We start from the raw sequence: 20,869 nt of genomic DNA, 5'->3' as shown, positions 1-20,869 counted from the left end.
CCCAATGGTCCCATTTCACATCCTCTTCTTCAGGAAACCACACCGATGACCATTTTGGTTTCTGGCTCGCTGGATGGTAGACTTCCCACTGCCAAAGTTCCAGCCAAGCCTGTTCCAGAATCCTGTTCCACTTTCTGTAAAGATGGAACATCAAGCAAATTATTTTGGTAAAGTCTCAAAGCAGAGCATAACAGTGGAGAAACACAATTATTTAAAACGAATAACAAAATCTTAAATTCAATGCGACATTGAATTTAAGATTTAAAATTTTCTTCCTTCTTGACAACCTTAAGATCATCTGATAAAGTCACCCCAGATTTTGTTTTTGTTTCATGCAAAGAATTTCAGCTACTATATCCGCTCCCTTGTTATTTCTTTTTATCCCAAATTTATGACCCTGCTTTTTTTTAATCATTAATTCTTATCTGCCATAAGAGAGTTAGTGGCTTAAAGAATGCTATTGCAGTCATTGTTTCCTTTCTGTACCTGATGAGGGACTGAAATGTGTGGCAATAAATATCCTTAATTCAAGATATTTTTGGCATACTTAGGAAATTATGTGGGAGTGGGGGGTTGGATTGTGAGTAATGATTGTAAAACTTAACATAATGTATTTCCTTAACAGATAATGCCGAAAGAATATCACTTCAGCTCCATTTAGCTCTAACTTCAAATGCATTATGGGTACATTGTCCCAGTCACTTAGAGCTTATGAACCAGTGTCGCCATGTAAATGTCCGAGTAGACCCACGTGGCCTCAGAGAAGGTCTTCATTATGCAGAGGTACAAAATTCTATTGTCTTACCTGTACCTTAAGTGTTACAGACTTGCAATTCTAGAACATCATATGAGTGGTTCTGCCAAAATAAGCAGTGCCTTGTAAGCTTCATTACAACCTCATACATTGTTCAGATTCTGCTATGTAATGCATTTTAAATTGTATATTTTAAAGAATTTGTTTCACTGATCTTCACAACATGCTCTGTACTTAACAGTGTGTGAATAAATGGTTATAGAAATATTGAAAGGTAATGGAATATAAGAAACTAAAAACATGTATACCTTGGAGGAAAGGAGAAACAGGGGTGACATGATACAGATGTTCAAATATTTGAAAGGTGTTAATCAGCAAATTAACCTTTTCTGGAGACGGCGATAGAACTAGAGAACATGAATTGAGGTTGAAGGGGGGCAGACTCAGGACTAATGTCAGGAAGTATTTTTTCACAGAGAGGGTGGTGGATATGTAGAATGCCCTCCCGTGGGAGGTGGTGGATAATGAAAACGGTAATGGAATTCAAACATGCATGGGATAAACACAAAGGAATCGTGACTGAATTGATAGGGATGGTCTGGAGTGTAAATTTTAATGGGCTTTGACGTTAGCTTCAGAACTTAGTACAAGAACAGTGCTGGGTAGACTTCTGTGGTCTGTGCCCTGAGAAAGGCAAGGACAAATCAAACTCAGGTATACATATAAAGTATCACATACCACGTAAAATGAGTTTATCTTGTTGGGCAGACTGGATGGACTGTACAGGTCTTTATCTGTCGTCATTTACTATGTTACTACATTAACTCTTTCAAAAAGTACATAGGATACGTTTTGAACAAATTCCATTGTTTTGGAATCCTTCTTACATTTACCTCACTTTTTTTTTTAAGTCAATAAACCATTATTAAGGTAAGCATAGGAAAAGCCACTGTTTATCTCTGGGGTTAAATAGCATAGAATCTTGCTACTTTTTGAGGCTCTACCAGATACTTGTGACTTGGGTTTGCCATAGTTGTAAACAGGATACCAGCCTAGATAGATCTTTGACCTAGTAGGGCAATTCTTATGTTGTAACTTAGGGCTATAATTGTCTAAGGGTCCTATCTGGTTCAAAACTTGCTCCATTCAGTTGCCCAGACTTGGGTGTTGTCCATCCATGATTATTGTAATGGGAAACTAATTGGACTACTCTCAAAAATTGCTATCTAGGTTGGGAGTTGGTATAAAATACTGCCACCAAAATTATTGGGAAACAGAAAAAATGGGATCAATTCCAGTTTAAGTTTTCATTCACTTTAAGTTTCTGGCTCTGAGGTTTAAGCTTTGGTTAGACCAGGGTCATGCACATCTTTGAAAGATTTCTAAATATAATCCTCAATGGTCATTCTGCTCTCAGACTGCAGAGCTATTGGTTATACCACCTATATCTGAAATTTGTCTATCTAATCTTAGTTTTAAAATGTTCTCCATCATAGCCTTCCAGTTGTGGAATGAACTCCCTTGTGGCTTGAAAAGGGCTATTTGCAATTTGGAAAAAAATTGAAAGCCTCCTTTTTCCCTTTGTCTTTCCTGAATTATGGATTGGTGACTGATGTAGTTGATTTTTTTCCTTCTTTTTATTGATTGTTTTGAACCAAACAGCAAAACAGAGCTGCAAACTGTTCCCAGATTTCTGAAGGGGGCAAAAAAAAAAAGTATAATCTACCTAAGAAATTATAGACCATAGGGAAGAGGTATCATGACTCATCAGAGGTAGAATACTCATAAATAGGTTGTCAAATTTTGAGATAGACTTGATTTTAAATGTTTATTATTTGAAAAGCATACATGATTGGTTTGCATTTTAGCATTGTTTTATCTTGTTTGCTATAATTGTTTTGTTTATTTTGCTGTTTTGTATTATACATGGAAGCATATTTTCAAAGCACTTAGACTTAAAGTTCTATAGTAACCTATGGAACTTTGTAAGTCTAAGGGGGTCTTTTACTAAGGTGCGCTAATGTTTTTAATTTTGCTGAGACGCCCATAGGAATATAATGGGCATCTCCGCTTTTAGTGCCAGCTGATTTATAGTGTGAGCTAAAAACGCAGCCTACCTTAGGAAAAGATCCCTTAAGCGCTTTTAAAATGAGCTCCACAGTGTTGAGTACTTTTATATAATCAGCAGTATGAAAGAATGGATGGTGAAACTGCTTATGTAAATTAGTTTTGTTATCTGAAATGGACAATTTTGTAAAAAAAATAAAGGGCCTCTTTTATCAAGCCTCGCTAGCGGGTCTGCGTACCAATGCCGACAAAGCTCATTCAAAGTGAATGGGCTTTGCCAGTATTACCGCACTGGGGACCGCTAGCGCAGTTTGATAAAGAGACCCAAAGTTTTTAAAAAACAAAACAAAATCATGATGATTTATGTTTTTCTGCTCAATGTGTCGCTCAGTATTGGCAGACCCTAAGATAAACACTAACAAAATTAAGTTATACCTAGCTAGAAAATTGTGGTAATCTATTAATGCAGGTATTGTAAATGGCTGGAGAGCTTCTGACTGTTTAATCATATGTCATAAATAATCTTTATTCCAGTAATGTTTTGTATTTCATCCCCTTTAATCCTTTGTCGTTTCATTTTGTTTATGCAAATTATAATTTATGCATGATCTTAAGCAACATTTTTCAAACTGTACACCTTTTTTTGGTCCATAAGCTACTGTATCTGCATACATATTTCTAAACTCATGCTCTTTGTTTCTCTTTTCTGGCTGTCTTATAATTTTCCGTATTCTTTTTCTTGTTACTTTACAGGTGTGTGGTTATGATCTAGCAGCATCAAATGCAGGCCCTTTGTTCAGAATTCCTATAACTGTCATAATACCAACCAGGTCAGGAACCATAAATTTTAGTTTTTCTTTGTTTTTGTCTTGATTTCTTCTTTGAAAATATAATAATGAATAAGGTCCTGCATTTCAGAGACAGTAGTATAATGCATTTCTAGAAGCTTAAATTTGTCACTACATTTATATAAGAAGATTATTAAACAGGAAAAGAAAAAGTACTTTGCAGATAAGATTGTGAAAAATGGGCATTGTTCACATGATTTGTATTGGTTATGAAATTGGCAAGCAAGTCTGCTTCACTAAGAAGGATAGAATCCCAATGTTTGACTGCAAATGATGTTTCACATTTTTTTGACGAAAAAGTGGTTATTACAATTGCTGGCTCTCAGAAAAAAATTGGGTTCTGAACCTCCACTAGATTCTGTTCCATCTAACAATCAGGAAGATGAATTAGGGTTGCAATTAATCCTGTTAGATTGTTTGTGGCATACCTTTCATAGGGTCATTTCATTAACAGTTTCAAAAGTACTTAAGAAATTTGGTAAAGGCATATGTTTATTTGATTATTGCACAGGGGCATTGTATAAAGATCTGCCAATAAAAATACTCATCTGGTTGACTATATAGGCCAATATTTTACTGTTAACCATTATAGTTTGGAAATACCTTGGTGACTCCTTTATTAAAATCAGTAAACAATGGTCCAGGGCTATGCTCATAGTATCCACCAGTAGCACAAATTCATATGATAGCAAAAATATTAGAAGCAGTTGTTGCATTTAGCATTTCCCTTTGTCTCCAGTTTGTGTTGGACTTACCGCCGTAAGACAGGCACTCTTGCGGGCCCTTTTACTATGCTGCATAAGCATCTAAGCGCGCCAAATGGAGTTACCGCCCAGCTACCGCGAGGCTCTTGTGGTAATTTCATTTTTGGCGCGTATTGGGCACACACCAAGTGGCATTTGACGCATGTAGGTCATTACAGCCCAGTTACTACGTGAGACTTTACATCTAGGTCAATGGCTGGCGGTAAAGTCTCAGACTCAAAATGGACGCGCGGCAATTTTCATTTTGCCATATGTCCATTTTCGACAAAAATTTAAAAAGGGCATTTCTTGCAGGTGCGCTGAAAAATGATTCTGCACGCGTCAAAACACGCATCTACACTACCGCAGGCCATTTTTCAGCATACCTTAATAAAAGGATCCTTGGTCATTTACTTTGCTTATGATTTTTGAACAGAAGAAGCAGACCTTATGAAAGTTTTATGGTTTCAAATGAACTCAGGAAGAGGCACATTTATAATCGGCACTGGTGAAGTTTGTAGTTTCACACCAGCTGGTTTTCATGGGCCCTGACGCAGCCTGGGTGGCTGGAGGGGGGGGGGGCAGGGGGAGAGGAGGGTCACTGGACATGGGTGGCTGGAGGGGGGACAGGGGAGAGAGAAGAGTCACTGGACATGGGTGGCTGGAGGGGGGGGCAGGGGAGAGAGGAGGGTCAGTGGACATGGGTGGCTGGAGGGGGGGCAGGGGGAGAGGAGGGTCGCTGGACATGGATGGCTGGAGGGGATTGCAATGCAGGGGGCCCAGCCGGGTGGCGGACGGAGGGGGGGAGCGGCGACCTCGAGGGGGGGTGGAGGGGGAAGCAGTGACTGATCAACTGATTAATCTATTTACAGAAACTTGGCAAATCATATTCAGTTTCTTTCCAAAAGAAAAATGTTGTTAATGTACCTGTTCCAAATTAACAAATTTTCCTTGAACTCATAGTCCCTTAAACATTTCTCTTCAAACCTGGAAATGTATAGATTTGCTATAGAAGGGGCCATGGATGACCCCTTTGCAGTTCCTTTTATCAGTTGTAAAACCTCTTTTCAAACAAAAAATAATTTTCCTTGAGGGCTGTTCTTGCAAGCTGTAAAAAAAAAATCTGTAGGTATTCTCTTATAACTGTCTTGTTTTAAGAATGACCTCCTCATCTTGTGGAACATTAGTATACAAGGACTCTATATCCGTGGTCACCAACAGATGTCCCTTCTCGTATGACATACTGTCAAGAATTTGAATCGTATAAGAGGTGTCCTTTACATACGATGGAATAATTGGCACTAAGGGATGCAAGAACTTATCAACGAATATTGATAATGGTTCCAATACTGGACCAATTCCTAATACAGGCTTCCTTCCAGGAGGGCAGTGCAGTGAGTTGTGAATTTTTAGAAGTATATATATATATAACTAGGTTTACTGGATGCTTCACCTTTGCTGCACCTTCAAAACGCCTCCATGTTTGACAATATCTAAGAGGGAATCAATATCTTTCTTGATTTTCGGTTTAGGGTCAGAAGGTAGACATTTATAAAAATCCTTATGTAATTACCTGTCCATCTCCGTGATATAGTCTATTCTATTCATCAAAACTACTGCTCCGTCCTTGTCAGCCTGTCGGAGTGGAGGATTGACCAGTCTTGACATCCAGAGGTGTGCCCAATTCAAATCCCACTGCTTCTCCTTGTGATTTTGGACAAGTCACTTAACCCTCCATTGTCTCAGGTACAAAATTAGATTGTGAGACCTCCAGGACCAGGGAAATGCCCAGTATGCCTGGATGTAACTCACCTTGAGCTACAACTGAAAAAGGTGCAAGCAAAATCCAAATAAATAAAACAGTATTTCTATCTGTCTCTCTTTGTTTTCTGCTACATTGTAGTAGACTCTCATTCTAGTGTCTTCCAATTTAGTGATATCTTTCATAACCAGACTTTCATAGGTCTGGATGACATGATGAGTACCACCTGGAGGTATCCAGAAAACAGGACAATCAGTTAATAATTGATATTACACTTAAAAGGACATACCAACTTTTCAGGTCATGGTATTAATACATAAATGTTACTACATATAAACTTAGGAGTACATAAGTAAAAACAGACCAGTCAATGTAAAATAAGATAGTCAATCCATTTGAAGAGGAATTTATGAGTACTAAGGCACTTTTGTGAGGTTTTCCAGAGCAGGACAAATCTTCATCAGTAAGTTATTTGGTGGGAAATTGCTTCTAAACTTAGGAAAGGTAGATAAAGAATTAATTAGGTTGTCTCAGTGCCTTTATTCTTAAATTGCTCTACTTGGCAAAGGCAGTTTAAGGAATTAGGGTTTTATTTGTTTTGCATTCAAAGTCTCTATTACAGTTCCATAGGCTAGCAGTTAAGGGACTATTCTAGAGGTACCATAGGAGCAGTGTAGAGCAGAGCTGATAGTCACAGGAAACCCCAGTTTAGCGTTTAACTTTAGTTTTGTAGAACAAAATTTGTCTGCCACAGCCTACAACATTAACTGATAACCTCTACAGGCATAGCATGGGCCTAATTTAGTCTCCATTCCCATCCGCCCCTAGCACAACTCTTCATTTATAGTCAGTTATTCTAATTAGGATAACACAAGAGGAGTCCTATTACAGAATTTTAATTACATTTCATTACTTTCTAAGAAGAAAACACTAAATAAATCACATAATATACCATATAAACTAAAGTCTCTTTTATATTAGACTAATATCCTTAGTACCTTAGCAAGTTTTAAATTATTGAAAACTCAATAATACTAAGATGCAGCCAGCAGTCTATCAGCGAGAGGGGTGCTGTCCAGTCTTTTGCATGAGTGTCAAATGTATGATTATCTCCCTGTTGGTGAGAGGTTACATTTGTGTATCCAATGTAAATAACTCCTAGCTCTCAGAGAACGAGTCTGTTTATTGAGGCTATAGTAGCAGACTTGGAGGAGCTGAGAGAGACAGAGAATTACATGGAGGAGACCTACAGGGATATTGTAGAGAAGTCCTATCTCCAGTCTGGCAGCCCCTGTGCTGCCTTGGAAGGGTGAGGTCTCCTAAAAGAAGAGCATCACCCTGGTGAAGTAGGACGTAATCCTGTAGCCAAGACCTGCCCTCCAGGGGATTCATTATCTCTCACACCTAGGATATGTCTCCAAGGACTTCTGCCCAGAAGGGAAGGGTTATGACAAACTGTTGTAGTTGGTGATTCGATTATTAAGTGTGTAGATAGCTGGGTGGCTGGTGGACATGAGGATTGCCTGCTCACTTGCCTGCCTGGTACAAAAAACTTCTGCAGTCTGACTTTCTGGTCATCACTCTCACCCTTCTGTTATTACTACCATTGATGGTGTTCCCATTCAGTTGTTTGACTGTTTGAAATATCTTGGTGTTTATTTGGATAGTGCTTTAACTTTTTCTTCTCACATTTCTGCTACTGTCAAGAAATGTTTTTACTCACTATACATGATACGTTCCCTCCAATCATTTTTCACTGAGTCATGTGCTGCCTTACCAAGCTGGACTACAGTAATTTCATTTATGCTGGACTTCCTGATATCTTTCTCCATAATATTCAACTGGTACAAAATACTGCTATCCATGCTGTGACCATGCTGCTCCTCTTATGAAAGGACATCATTGGCTTCCTATCACTTTTCGGAACATTCATAAGTTGTTGACCCTCACTTTTAAGGCCTTTCACTTAGGCACTCCTCCTCATTTTGCGAATCTCATCTTGTGCACTTTGCTCTGCTTTTGAATCTTGTCTTGCAATGCCACCTGTTCACTGTGCACGTTTGAATTCTACACGTGCCTCTGCTTTCTTTTGTTTTTCACCCTCTCTCTGGAACTCTCTGCCACTTGCCGTGAAAACCGAAATTCACTCTCTCGTTTCCACTGTCTCCTCAAGGCCCATTTAATTTCACAACCTTTCCCTAGTCCCTTTTGTTCAAGACTGGCGGCAGTTGAAAGGGTCTGGCCAGCATTCAGCTGTCTCTATTCCCCCTTCCATTTATTTACCTAACTCCTTTCTACCTTGCTATTTTCTTTCATTTCTTCTGTCCTATTGAAAATTGGCATTTTTTTTTTACTTTTGAGTTGTGAAAGGTGGTATATCAAGTCCAAATAAATATAAACATAAACCTCACGCGTCACCTAGATAGGATCTTAAATAGTGATGGGGAGGAGCCAGCTCTCTTGGTTCATATGGGTACAAATGAGGCTAGAGTAGCAGACTTGGAGGAGCTGAGAGAGACAGAGTTACATAGAGGAGACCTACAGTCTGACAGCCCCTGTGCTGCCTTGGAAGAGTGAGGTCCCCTAAAAGGAGAGCATCACCATGGTGAAGTAGAAAGTAATCCTGTAGCCAAGACCTATCAACAAGGGATGTAATATCCTCTCACACCTAGGATATGTCTCCAAGAATGGGGACGAGCCAACTCTCTTGTTACATGTGGGTACAAATGACATAGGAAAATGTGGGAGGGAGATCCTGGAAGCCAAATTTAGGCTCTTAGGTAGAAAGCTGAAGTCAGATCCTCTAGGGTAGCATTTTAGGAATGCTCCCCATTCCATTTGCAGGATCCAAGAGGTAGGCAGAGCCACAACGTGTCAATGCTTGGTTGAGAGGATGGTGCAGGGATGAGGATCTAGATTTGTTAGGAACTGGGAAATATTCTGGGAAAGGAGGAGTCGGTTTCAAAAGGATGGACGCCACCTTAACCGGGATGGCACCAGACAGCTAGAGCTAACTTTTAAAAAGGAGATAGAGCAACTTTTAAACTAGAATGGGGGGAGGGAAGCCAGTGGTCACCCAGGAGGGCATTATTCGGTGTGGAGTATCCTTGAAGTATGCTATTGAAACAGGACATCCAGTAGAGAGGATTCAACAATGCTGAAAGTAAGCCGGGTGTGCTTAATGAGAGAGCAGGTGAAGGATGGCACATTATTCCCGTCAACTTCTAAGCAGCTTGTAGATGCAAGGAAAAAACACAATTTGAAGTGCCTGTATACAAATGCTAGAAGCCTAAAAAATAATATGGGAGAGTTAGAGTGTAAAGCACTAAACGATGAGATAGATATAATTTATTTATTTGTTACATTGTATCCCACATTTTCCCACCTATTTGCAGGCTCATTGTGGCTTACATAGTACCATAGAGGCGTTCACCATCTCCGGTTGAGAGACAGATACAAAGAGTTGTTGTGGTTGATTAAGAGTCATGTGTTGTAGACACATTAGGAATCGTAGAGAGGAAGAGTTATGCAGAGTCTGTAACAAGCTTTGGTTTCATTGTGTTGCAGGGTTTAGGTACTTAGGTTGGGTCGATAGGGTAAGCCTTTTTGAACAGATTGGTTTTTAGTGATTTCCGGAATTTTAGGTGGTAGTACGTTGTTTTCACGGCTTTTGGTAGTGCGTTCCACATTTGTGTGCTTATGTAAGAGAAGCTGGATGCATAAGTTGATTTGTATTTGAGTCCTTTGCAGCTTGGGTAGTGGAGATTTAGGTATGGTCATGTTGTTCCGATTGTGTTTCTTGTTGATAGATCTGTGAGGTCTGTCATGTAGCCCGGGGCTTCGCCGTAGATAATTTTATGGACCAGGGTGCAGATTTTGAAAGCAATACGTTCTTTTATTTGGTAGCCAGTGTAGTTTTTCTCGGAGGGGTTTAGCGTTTTCGAATCACATTTTTTCCAAATATAAGCCTGGCTGCTGTGTTTTGAGCGGTCTGAAGTTTCTTTGAGTTGTTCTTTGCATCCCACGTAAATTCTATTGCAGTAGTCTGCATGGCTCAGTACCATTGATTGTATCAGGCTGCGAAATGTTTCCCTCGGGAAGAATGGTTTCACACGTTTGAGTTTCCACATTGAGTGGAACATTTTCTTAGTTGTGGAGTTAACTTGGCTCTCAAATGTAAGGTTACCGTCGATAGTGACGCCGAGGATTTTCAGGCTGTCTGAGATAGGGAGTGTATAGTCTGGGGTGTTTATACTTGTGGGTTTGTATGTATTGTGTCGGCATGAGAGGATGAGACAGTGTGTTTTATCTGTGTTGAGTTTAAATTGAAATGCATTTGCCCATGAGTTCATGATGTTTAGGCTGAGCTTTATTTTATTTATTACATTTGTATCCCGCTCTTTCCCACATACAGCAGGTCCAGTGCGGCTTACATAGTAAAAGAAAGCATCTTACATGGTAAAGAATACAGTAAAACAAGGAAATGTAGGAAGAGTATTATAAATTGTGATGATCATAACTACTTACATTATGAAAAGTATTACAAAGGACATGCGAAAAGAATATAATGAACTATGGCAACAGTGTCTCGGAATATATGATTTAGAATAGGGAATGTAGACAAAGATATGATAGGTGAAAGGGAAGGAGAATGGGAGGGAAATGGTAAAGGATGGAAGGAAGAAGATGAGGGATTGAGTATAAGGGATTAGTGAAAAAGGTCAATGTAACATTGGGCTCAAAATGAGCGTTGACATCTTAGCAGGAGTATCGTAGGTGATCTGGTGGAATTAAGCTGGTCCATTAGGGTAAACTTGCTTGAAAAAATGGACTTTAACGTTTTCCTGAAAGGTAAGTAGTTATTAATAGCTCGGATGGGTCTTGGGAGAGCATTCCAAAGTTGACTACCAAGGAAGGAGAAACTGGAGGCATAGTATGTTTTGTACTTGACACCTTTGCAGTTTGGGAGGTGTAGATTGAGGTATGTTCACGATGACATTTTTCTATTTCTAATTGGGAGGTCAATCAAGTTGTTCATATAGCTTGATTTCGTTGGTGATTTCTGTCAGATCGTGTTTGTAAGGTATGTATATTGTGACGTCGTCTGCATAGATGAATGGGTTGAGGCCTTGGTTGGATAAGGACTTGGTTAGTGGAGTCATCATTAGGTTGAAGAGGATTGTTGGTAGATTGTAAGCTCTTCCGAGCAGGGACCGTCCTTATTGTTAATTTGTACAGCGCTGCGTAACCCTAGTAGCGCTCTAGAAATGTTAAGTAGTAGTAGTAGTAGTATAGTGGTGATCCTCGAGGTACTCCGCAGTCGGCTTTCCACGGTGATGATAAGTTTGAATTTGATTTCACTTGGTATGTTCTAGTGGTTAGGAAACCCTTGATCCAACTAAGTATGTTTCCACCAGTACTGAAGTAATCTAGGAGTCTTAGTAGTATATTATGATTTACCATGTCGAATGCACTAGACGTGTCGAATTGAAGGATAAGTATGCTTTTACCTGTTGCTATTTCTTGCTTGAATTTGGCCATGAGAGTTATGAGTACTGTATCAGTGCTGTGGAGGGGTCGAAATCCTGATTGTGATTCATGTAAGATTGAGAATTTGTTTATGTAATCACCGTGTTGTTTGGTTACCATGAATTCCATCAATTTCACTGCTAGTGGGATAGATGCTACTGGGCGGTAATTGGTGAGTTTGCTTGTCTTTTTCTTGGTGTCTTTTGGAATTGGGGTGAGTAGGATGTTGCCATTTTCTTTAGGGAAGAGACCTTATTGGAGCAAGTAGTTTAGGTGGGATGTGAGGTGCGCTATGAAGCGGACGGGTGCAAATTTTATTAGGTAGCTGGGGGCACGTATCCAATTTGCAGTGAATGTCGGAGAACTTTTTAATCGCATGGGTAACTGTTTCGGTGTTGAGAGGGGCGAAGTTTGTCCAGATGCGGTCCGCTGGGTATTCTCCAGGGGTTGGGTCCAGACCGTTGATGAAGTTTTTGATATCAGTGTTGTCAAGAGGGAGTGTATTGCGTAGTTTTACAATTTTTTTCATTAAAATAATTAGCAAGTTTGTCTGCAGATGGGATGTCTGAGTTCGTTGTGGTGACCACAGTGGTGTCTAGTAGTTTGTTTACGAGTTGGTATAATTTCTTCATGTCTTTGTAGTCTGGTCCTATTTTGGTTCTCTAATATGACCTTTTGGCCTGTCTTATTGTGTATTTGTATTTGTTTCCAAGAGTTGAGTGTGTGTTCGTCTTTTATTTTTTTCCATGCTCTTTTGAGTTTCCGGGATTGTGTTTTCAGATTGTTCAGTTCATCGTTGAACCAAGGTATCGAGATGTGTCTTCGTGATGTTCTTGTTTGTAGGGGTGCTATTTCGTCTAGTATTCTTCTACATCTTTTGTCCCAGTTAGAGAGGTAATGTATAGAGTCTGTTTGTGTTTTCCATTTGCTATTGTATATTTGTTGCCAGAATGTTTTCGAGTCTATTTGGCCTCTTGTGCTGTAGGTTGCGTGTTATTGTATACGGTGTGAGTCCTTCTTCCGCCACTTAATGGATAGGTTTAGTTTGTAATGGTTGGTCCATGGTGTTTCTGTCTGTCTAGTATCAGTTATTAGGTTTTGGTCTGTGGACAATTTGTGTGAGATGAGGTCAAGTGTGTGCCCTTTGACGTGGGTTGCTTGCATGTGTGGCCATTTTAGATCCTATAATTGGAGGAATTCTTTGCATTCTCATGCGTTGGCAGAATTTGGGTCTTCTAGATGAAGGTTGATGTCTCCTAGTAGTAGTATGCTTGAGTTGGTTACACAAGTGTTAGAGATGAAGTCCATGAGGGTTGACTGGCTTTCGATTCAGTTACCTGGTGGTCTTTAAAATAAGATACAATTCAGGTGTTCAAGCAGGGATTCGATATGGATTCTGATTGAGGCAATTTCAAGTTGGGTTGTTATGGACTCGGCAGTGATTTCAGTTGTAAAGTGGGATCGATAGATTAGTGCTATGCCTCCACCTCTCTTTTCCTTTCTGGTCCATTGAGTGATTTTGTATCCTGGAGGGTATAGTTCAAGGATTATGGGGTCCTTTTGATCATGGATCTAGGTTTCATTGATGAAGATTAGATCAAGGTTTTCTGACGTTTTCCAGTCTGTTATTATTGTTGTTTTATTTACGACGGATCTGGCGTTGATGTAACCCACTTGGATTTTTTGTATGGGACTTCTATGTTTGGTGTCGTGTTGATTTTTGTTAGTTGTCGTTCCTTTGTTTGTGTATGTTTGGTATGACCTTTCTTTCCGTTCTCAGAAACTTGGTGGAAAGAGGACAGTCAATGGGACACTGTGTTAACAGGGTACAAATTATATCGCAATGATAGAGAGGATCAAATTGAGTGAAAAACATGAAATAGCAGCGTGGAATCATTATGGATAGAAATTCCATGTGTGAAATGAAGGAGTATTTTTGCAGGGCTGAACAACCGTCTGCTAGGACAGAACGAACAAAAAGACAGATGAAGAAATGTTTACAGAAATTAGGAAAGCTGGCAAATTGGGCTACAATATAATAATGGGTGATTTCAATTACCACTTACACAAGGAATCTGTAGAATTCTAACCTCACTCAAAAATAAACACTTCTACAATAGTACTAGTACTCTGTTTCAAAAGGATTGCCCAAATAGTACAAAGTGGAGAAAAATACCTCAGTAGGCAAAAGGAGACACACCTATTCATAAGGCAAGCTTTCAATATATATGTGGCTCACAATAATCATCAGTCATAAAAAAAAAGCTCAACTGATAGATGGACCAAAACATTCCTCTGTATAGCAAAAACACTTACTGATACAGAGTAAGATTTGGAAATTATGCAAGATTCTCAGTTGTCACATCTATATTATCACACATTACTGGAATAACAAAAGTGTCGCTTCAATCCTGGTATAATCCAATATTGCCACTTAAATATGTGGGAATGCATAGGTGTCTTTAGCATTTAGCGCAAACCCTACCACTCCTGTGTAAAAGGACTCCTGTATAATAAAGACATAGGGGTCCCTTTTACCATGCTGTGGTAAAAGGGGGCCTGCAATGGTATCAGCACATGGAATTGCTGCGCACCGAGTTCCCCTTTTACCGCAGCAGGTAAAAGGAGGTTTTTGTCCAAAAAAAGAAATGGCCCTGCCCTAATCACAGGGATTGGTGTGTAGCCATTTCAAGGGGGTCCCTTATCACCACCTATGTAGGTGACGGTAAGGGCTTCCATGTTAACCCGGTGGTAACCGCTGCCCAATTACCTCCAGGTAAGCCCCAGCGCTACAAAAACAATTTTTTTGTTGTTGCACTGGAAATAGTAGCACTTAAGTGGCCTTGATGCCTGCTTTGGCTGCAAAGAACTTTAGTTACCTGGTGGTCTTTATATCAAGATAATCATTTGAGAATTCAAATATTTTTAAAACTCATTTTGCCCTTAAGGTAGAATAACTCTGCTGTAGTATCCTAATTAATAAAAGAATAATCTTCACAGGTTATCTGAATTTCTGGAGTGATCTAACCTACAGTGAAGTACATTTTAACCTGGTCAGATCCAAAGGCATTTTATTGAAGTTCCTCAAGGAGCCAGTTGGGCTGGTAAGCAAATTTAAATTTTATTTCCACTCTACCTCATTAACATGTCGTTTTCATAATGTAATATTTACATATCATTTTACCATCTGCGAAAATTGCGTTCTATTAGAAACTCTATTGATAAAACTTCACTATGTACCTTAGCACATGCATGTATTACAACACGGTCTGGATTATTGTAATATCGTCTATACAGGTCTTACTAAGATATTATAAAACGGCTACAGACGATACAGAATACTGCAGCTCGTATTATCTGCAGAGCGTCAAATATGATAGGATTACACCACTTTTATACCACCTTCACTGGCTCCCAGTTGAAGCCAGAATAAAATTTAAGATTCTTACTCTGGCTTTTCAAGCCCTACATTTACTGACTCCTCAATATTTAGCCAACGTTATTTTACCATATTCACCTACACGAACACTCTGATCACTTACCGATAACAGACTAATAATCCCATCACCACAAAGGCTAGATGGAATCTACTAGAAATTCAGCTTTTTTCTTTCTAGTTCCCTCTCTCTGGAATTGTCTTCCTAAAACTATTAGATTGGAAGAATCGTATGTTAAGTTTCGCAAACTTCTAAAAACACATCTGTTTCAGAATACATTTGAAAGTAATCTGGGATGAAAAAGGGGAACATGGGCAGAATGAATATGCAGTAACAAATCATATGTTTGCTATATGTAAACTTGTTATGAATGGATTGTCCACTAATGTTTTTACTTTTTAGAATGGATGTTTTTAGCTTGCTGTGCTTTCCTGTCAAATTAATGGAGTTCTTATATGTTATTTTAAATTTTGATATTTTATTGTTTAAGATGTAAACCGTTCTGGTTTGTATATGCAATAAGAAATGGTATAGAAAATAAACGATAAACGATATAGTAAGAATGATAACAGCTGTAATGGTAAGTGGACTTGTAACCAAGTGTTGTCCTCATTATCATTTTTGTGGGAACCATTCTTTAAAACACATACAGAAACAGGTATGTATACAGCACTTCAGTTATATTTTGCACTAGAAACTGAATTGTGGAACAACAAACCTTTACCTTTGGAATGGTGCTGTATGTTGTCCAAGATTTTATTTGAATCCTGTTTTATACCATGAAGCTGGTCCATTAGAAACACTATACAGATGGTTAGGAAATTTCATAGAGTGGCTGCTTTGCTTTTGCAATAATATAGTAATTGACGGCAGATAAAGACCTGAACAATCCATCCACAATAATCACACTCATTATCAAGTCATGATTATACCAACAATGATTGTGATATAAAATACTTGATTATTGCCTTTCTTGTTACTGAAGTTGTCGTCAAAGCCCGCTCCATCCTATCCAAATCTGTCTTGTCATTTGCAGGACACAAACCGTAAAAGTCTATCCGGCCTGGCCCTGTCCTGTCCTGTCCTCACGTTTCAAATTACTGGAATTTCCATCAAAGCTCCCTCTGGCCTTCCTAAACAGGTTTGCCATATATTGGACCCAGACCGTACTAGCTTGATTTCTTCACAGCCAGAGTCGCCACCTAAGTGCCACTCGACATTTAAACACACATTCAATCATTTAAGTTTTGTTTTTATACCATTCATTTTCTAATCAGAGAACCTCTGTATTCATTCCATGCTATTTTCAGTTCGTCACCTTTTTTTCTCCACCACCTCCCTCGGGTGGGGTTTCCCAGGCATCAACCACCCTCTCCATGAAAAAGAATTTCCTGACATTACTCCTAAGTCCACAACTTTGCAACCTCAATTCATGTTCTCTAGTTTTACTATTTTCCCTTCTCTGGAAAATATTTGTTTCTATATTAATGCTTTCGAGTATTTAAATGTCTGAATCGTATGTCCCCTGTCCCTCTTCTCCTCTAGGGTATACATATTCAAGTCTAGTTGCTTCTCATACGTCTTTTGGTGCAGGCCCCATACCATTTTTGTCACTTTCCTCTAGATCTCTTCAAGTCTTCTTATATCTTTAGCAAGATACAGCCTCCAAAAGTGAGCACAATACTCCAAGTGGAGCCTCACCAACGACTTGTACAGGGGCATCAACACCTCCTTTCTTCTGCTTGTTATACCTCTCTCCGTACAGCCTAGCATCCTTCTGGCTAAGGCCACTGCCTTGCCACACTGTTTTGTCACCTTCAGATCCTCAGATATCACCCCATGGTCCGTCTCCCTGTTTGTGCATATCAGCCTCTCACCTCTTCTCACGTACGGCTCTCTCAGATTTCTACTCCCTAAGTTCATCACTCTGCACTTCTTTGTATTGATTATTTTTTTATTCTTTATTTATAATTTTACAAACAGTATCACAAGAATAATCTTGTTTCAGCAACCACGGAGCTAATATATGTTAAGGTATAACCAATAATTGTAGAAAATAAGCAGAAAAAAAATCCCATCTCTTTCTTAGGCCACAATAGTTGGGAGCGGAGACAATTAATTTAAAGGAATACACAATGAAAGAAAAAGGAAAAGGCTGTTAACACATAAAGTACCCTCATGTTATCCTAAATTACAGCATACCACATCAACCTGGAGGCAAAGATAACTTTTTAGCATCAACAAAAAATTTCAGCTTCTCAGGTATAAAAAAGACATATTTAACTCCAAGATAATGAATTACACATTTGCAAGGATATTTTAATAAAAAAGAAGCACCCAATTCCCTAACTTGCTGCTTGAATACAAAAAAAAAAAAGCCTTCCTCCTAATAGTGTTGATTTTGTGACATCTGGAAAGATCCAAACTTTCTGCCCTAAGAATAATTCCTGTGACCTAAAGTATAGTCCTAAAAGCGAGTTGAGATCATTCTCGAGGACAAATATCACAAGCAACATAGAACGCTTAATCACATCCATAGTAGAATTTTCCAAGAAAGCCATTGTTCACATCCACTCCATCACTTCTAATCTGCTCTTTCCTTTGCATATATCTTTGGGAGGTATCACTACCATTCTTTATAGGAGAAATAAAATCCAGGGAATATTTCAAACTTGAATTAAATACTTTTTCAGTATATATCCGAAGAAGCCATACCACGTACATTAGGAAAATTCAACTTGTCCTTAGCTATAGCAGCAATAACTTCTTGGTTACTCTGTACATCTTTCTTAACTTATTAGAACTCTGTTGAAAATTCCTCTTTAACTTTGTCCATATTCATGGTTAATCAATCGATCTATGAGAGATGAAACATCTGTTGATGTTTAGTCAGTGTTGCCTCCAACTTGGAGAGCTCCCTCCAAATGCCATTCAGGGTCACGTTGCTCAAGGACAGAGATTGCGTTAGGCCTAAGTGGAATTCTCAGCAGAATGAGCTGCCTCCACCAGAGTTCTAGGAGTGACTCCCAGAACCAGCTCATCTGATGCTCGATCCTGCATTGTCACTGGACATGGGGGTGATTTGCACACCGGAAGAGAAAAAGAGTAGCCCAAGCTCTCAGAGACTCCTTCCTCTCGAGGAACACTGGGCTCTTGAACTCCGTAACCATTGTGAGAGCTCCTGAGTGTGTACCACTCAATGGTCTGCTGGACTGGGGTTGAAATACAGCCCATGGACGCAGTGGGCTTAACTGCCCCTTTATGCTTAGTATGTGACATAAAAATAAGAAGGAAAATCAACCGTTACCAGCAGCCAAATTTCCAGCCAGTCAAGCTCAGGTATGTGTGTCCATTTTGACTCTGCCCAGTGTTCTTTGCTTTGAATTTTTATTACCAAACATCAGATCATTCTAACTTTTGCAGGTCCTTTCATGTTTTCCACTCTCTTCGCCAAAAAGGTAAACCTCTACCTTCCTAACACCTTCAGCAGTGTCACTTACAAAATATTGAGCAGAATCAGCCCCAGCAACCGATCCTTGAGGTACTCCGCTACTTGTCTTTTGTTCCTCCGAGGGAATTTCCATTAACCACCATCCTCTAGCGTCTGTCAACCAGTTCCTATCCAGTTCACCCACTTTGGGATCTATCTTCAGCCTGTCAAGTTTATTCAAGAGAACTTGTGTCAAAGGCTTTTCTAAAATCTAAGTAGATTACATCTAGCGTATGCCCTCGATCCAATTCTCTGGTTGCCCAGAGAAGGTAGCAGCTACTTTATTTACGTAGACACTTTGGACTCAGTTCTATTTGAGTGCCAAAAAAATGTGCGCTATTGTGTACACAGCATTTAAAGTTGGGCGCTGTTTACAGAATAGTTTTTAGCTCCAGGACACAATGTCCAATTTTAGGCATGAGGCTCTACACCAACTTACCCTGGTGTAAATCCCCATGCCTAATCTAGGCATCGATCCCCTGAATTCTATAACACTGTGCACAGATTCTAGAAATGCCCCTGACCCGTCCATGCCTGCCCCCTTTTGGATCTGCGTGGAAAAATGAAAGTGCACATTGTTATAGAATAGTGACAAAAATGCATGTGTAAATTCCAACTGTTGCCAGTTAGTGACAATAATTGATAGTACCCAATTATCGGTGCTAATTGATATGTTAAGCAATTAATTGCGGCAATATATGGGCGCACACCCAAATTTGTGCACAATTTTGAGTACTACATATAGAATATAGAATTCCTACAGTGACAGCAGCATCAGAGATTAAGGCAAGAGCACCACCGGCCAGCTCAGAATCTTTCTGTCTAGTGCATCCCGCCTAGGTGGGAACAGGAAGTTGCATCAGAACAGGTGGAACGCACTAGAGAGAGAGCTTCTGAGCCAGCCAGTGGTGCTCTTGCCTTAATCGTTGACGCTGCTGTTAATCTAGGGTAGGTCGGGGGACTGGGGGGGGAGGGGACATGGAAGCAAATTAATTAACATACTGGACCATGGGGGAGGGGGAAGAGGAAGATATACGACCTTGGGGTGAGGGCAGGTAGAAGATGCCAAACTACATGCTCCATGAAACTGGGGTGCAAAGGGATTGCAAACCATTTTTTTCCAGGTAGCACTTGCCTGCCCCGTAGCAACACCTGTGCTTTTAGTAACAATCATAGCAGCTATTTAGCACTGACAGGTGGCCCTTCAGAGGCCAGGCTAATGGAGGGTGAGAGTTTGTGGGCGGTTTAGGGGGAAACACCCTGGGTATTGAACTGGCCAAACCATTAGGCCAGGACTCCTGTACCAAACCAAGCTGATAGGGAATGGCGACTGCACTATAGCAAGCCAGCATTTGCGTGAGGACTCGTATCAATATCGCAGCACCTGACAAAGTAGCAAGGTATACGGGGGCGACAATCAGGCTCCTCAGTGTGGCCCCTATTTCCCAGACATGCCAAGCACTAACTATATCCCATTCCCCCCATCCCCCCACCCCCACATCTGGCACCAGGGAGGCCAGCAGCCAGGACAGCATCAACCTCAGGGTCTGCAGAACATAAAAAACAAGGCAGCAACTTGGGGGCCTATACCAAGCAAAAAGTGTCTGTCAATGGTCCACAAACTGAATGCAGTCTTCCATGGCCAATACAGAGTTGGAGGCCTCCAAGTGCAAGTGGTGGGATGTCAAGGCCAAGGTTTGAGATGACCCTCAGGAATCAGCCACCAGTGATCTCCCCTCAGTTAAAGCATTGATAATACCTGAGTGCTGTAGTATGTATGTATCATAGCAGGACCCTGGATACCAAGCACACACGTCCACTATCTCCCCCCTTGGGCATCACACATGATCTACATGTGGAGTGGAACTGGGTCATGTTCTGGCTGGCCTGAACAGTACTTGGAAGGAAGGCATCAAGAAGCTGGTCCAAATAATTAGAGATGGCAGGCTGGGTGAGGCCTACAGTGACTGCCAGAACTGATTGAAAGGTACCAGTGGCAAGAAGGATGAGGGAGGAGCTATAACCTTAAGGTGCATTGGATACTCCCTGCATATGCTGCCTGGAGGTGGGGCCCTAGCTGCTGGACAGAGATGCTGTATGGCAGCCCCATCAAAATGGTACCTGGTAAGGCATTCCTGGTCACTTGATCCAGGAACTGGGTCCTTAGCCTGAAAACTCTCTGATAGCCCTCCCTTCCAGACTTGCAGCCATAGTCAGCAAAGCCTCAGCTTCTTGTACA

At 40.2% G+C, this 20,869-nt stretch overlaps 1 protein-coding gene across 1 annotated transcript in view; it reads left to right on the top strand.

Annotated features, from left to right (window-relative positions):
* The window catches only part of TPP2 (tripeptidyl peptidase 2), a 321,173-nt gene that overhangs the window by 98,701 nt on the left and 201,603 nt on the right, over window positions 1–20,869 (top strand). The window contains 6 exon segments of the mRNA XM_030201336.1: window positions 626–783; window positions 3,575–3,651; window positions 6,699–6,707; window positions 7,504–7,515; window positions 14,723–14,748; window positions 14,751–14,807. Of these exon segments, the coding sequence (XP_030057196.1) occupies window positions 626–783; window positions 3,575–3,651; window positions 6,699–6,707; window positions 7,504–7,515; window positions 14,723–14,748; window positions 14,751–14,807 (339 nt within the window).

The sequence above is a fragment of the Microcaecilia unicolor genome, chromosome 4 (genome assembly GCF_901765095.1).
Source record: "Microcaecilia unicolor chromosome 4, aMicUni1.1, whole genome shotgun sequence".
Lineage (NCBI taxonomy): Eukaryota > Metazoa > Chordata > Amphibia > Gymnophiona > Siphonopidae > Microcaecilia > Microcaecilia unicolor.
Note: the sequence above shows the minus strand (reverse complement) of the source record. Positions and strands in the feature narration are given on the sequence as shown.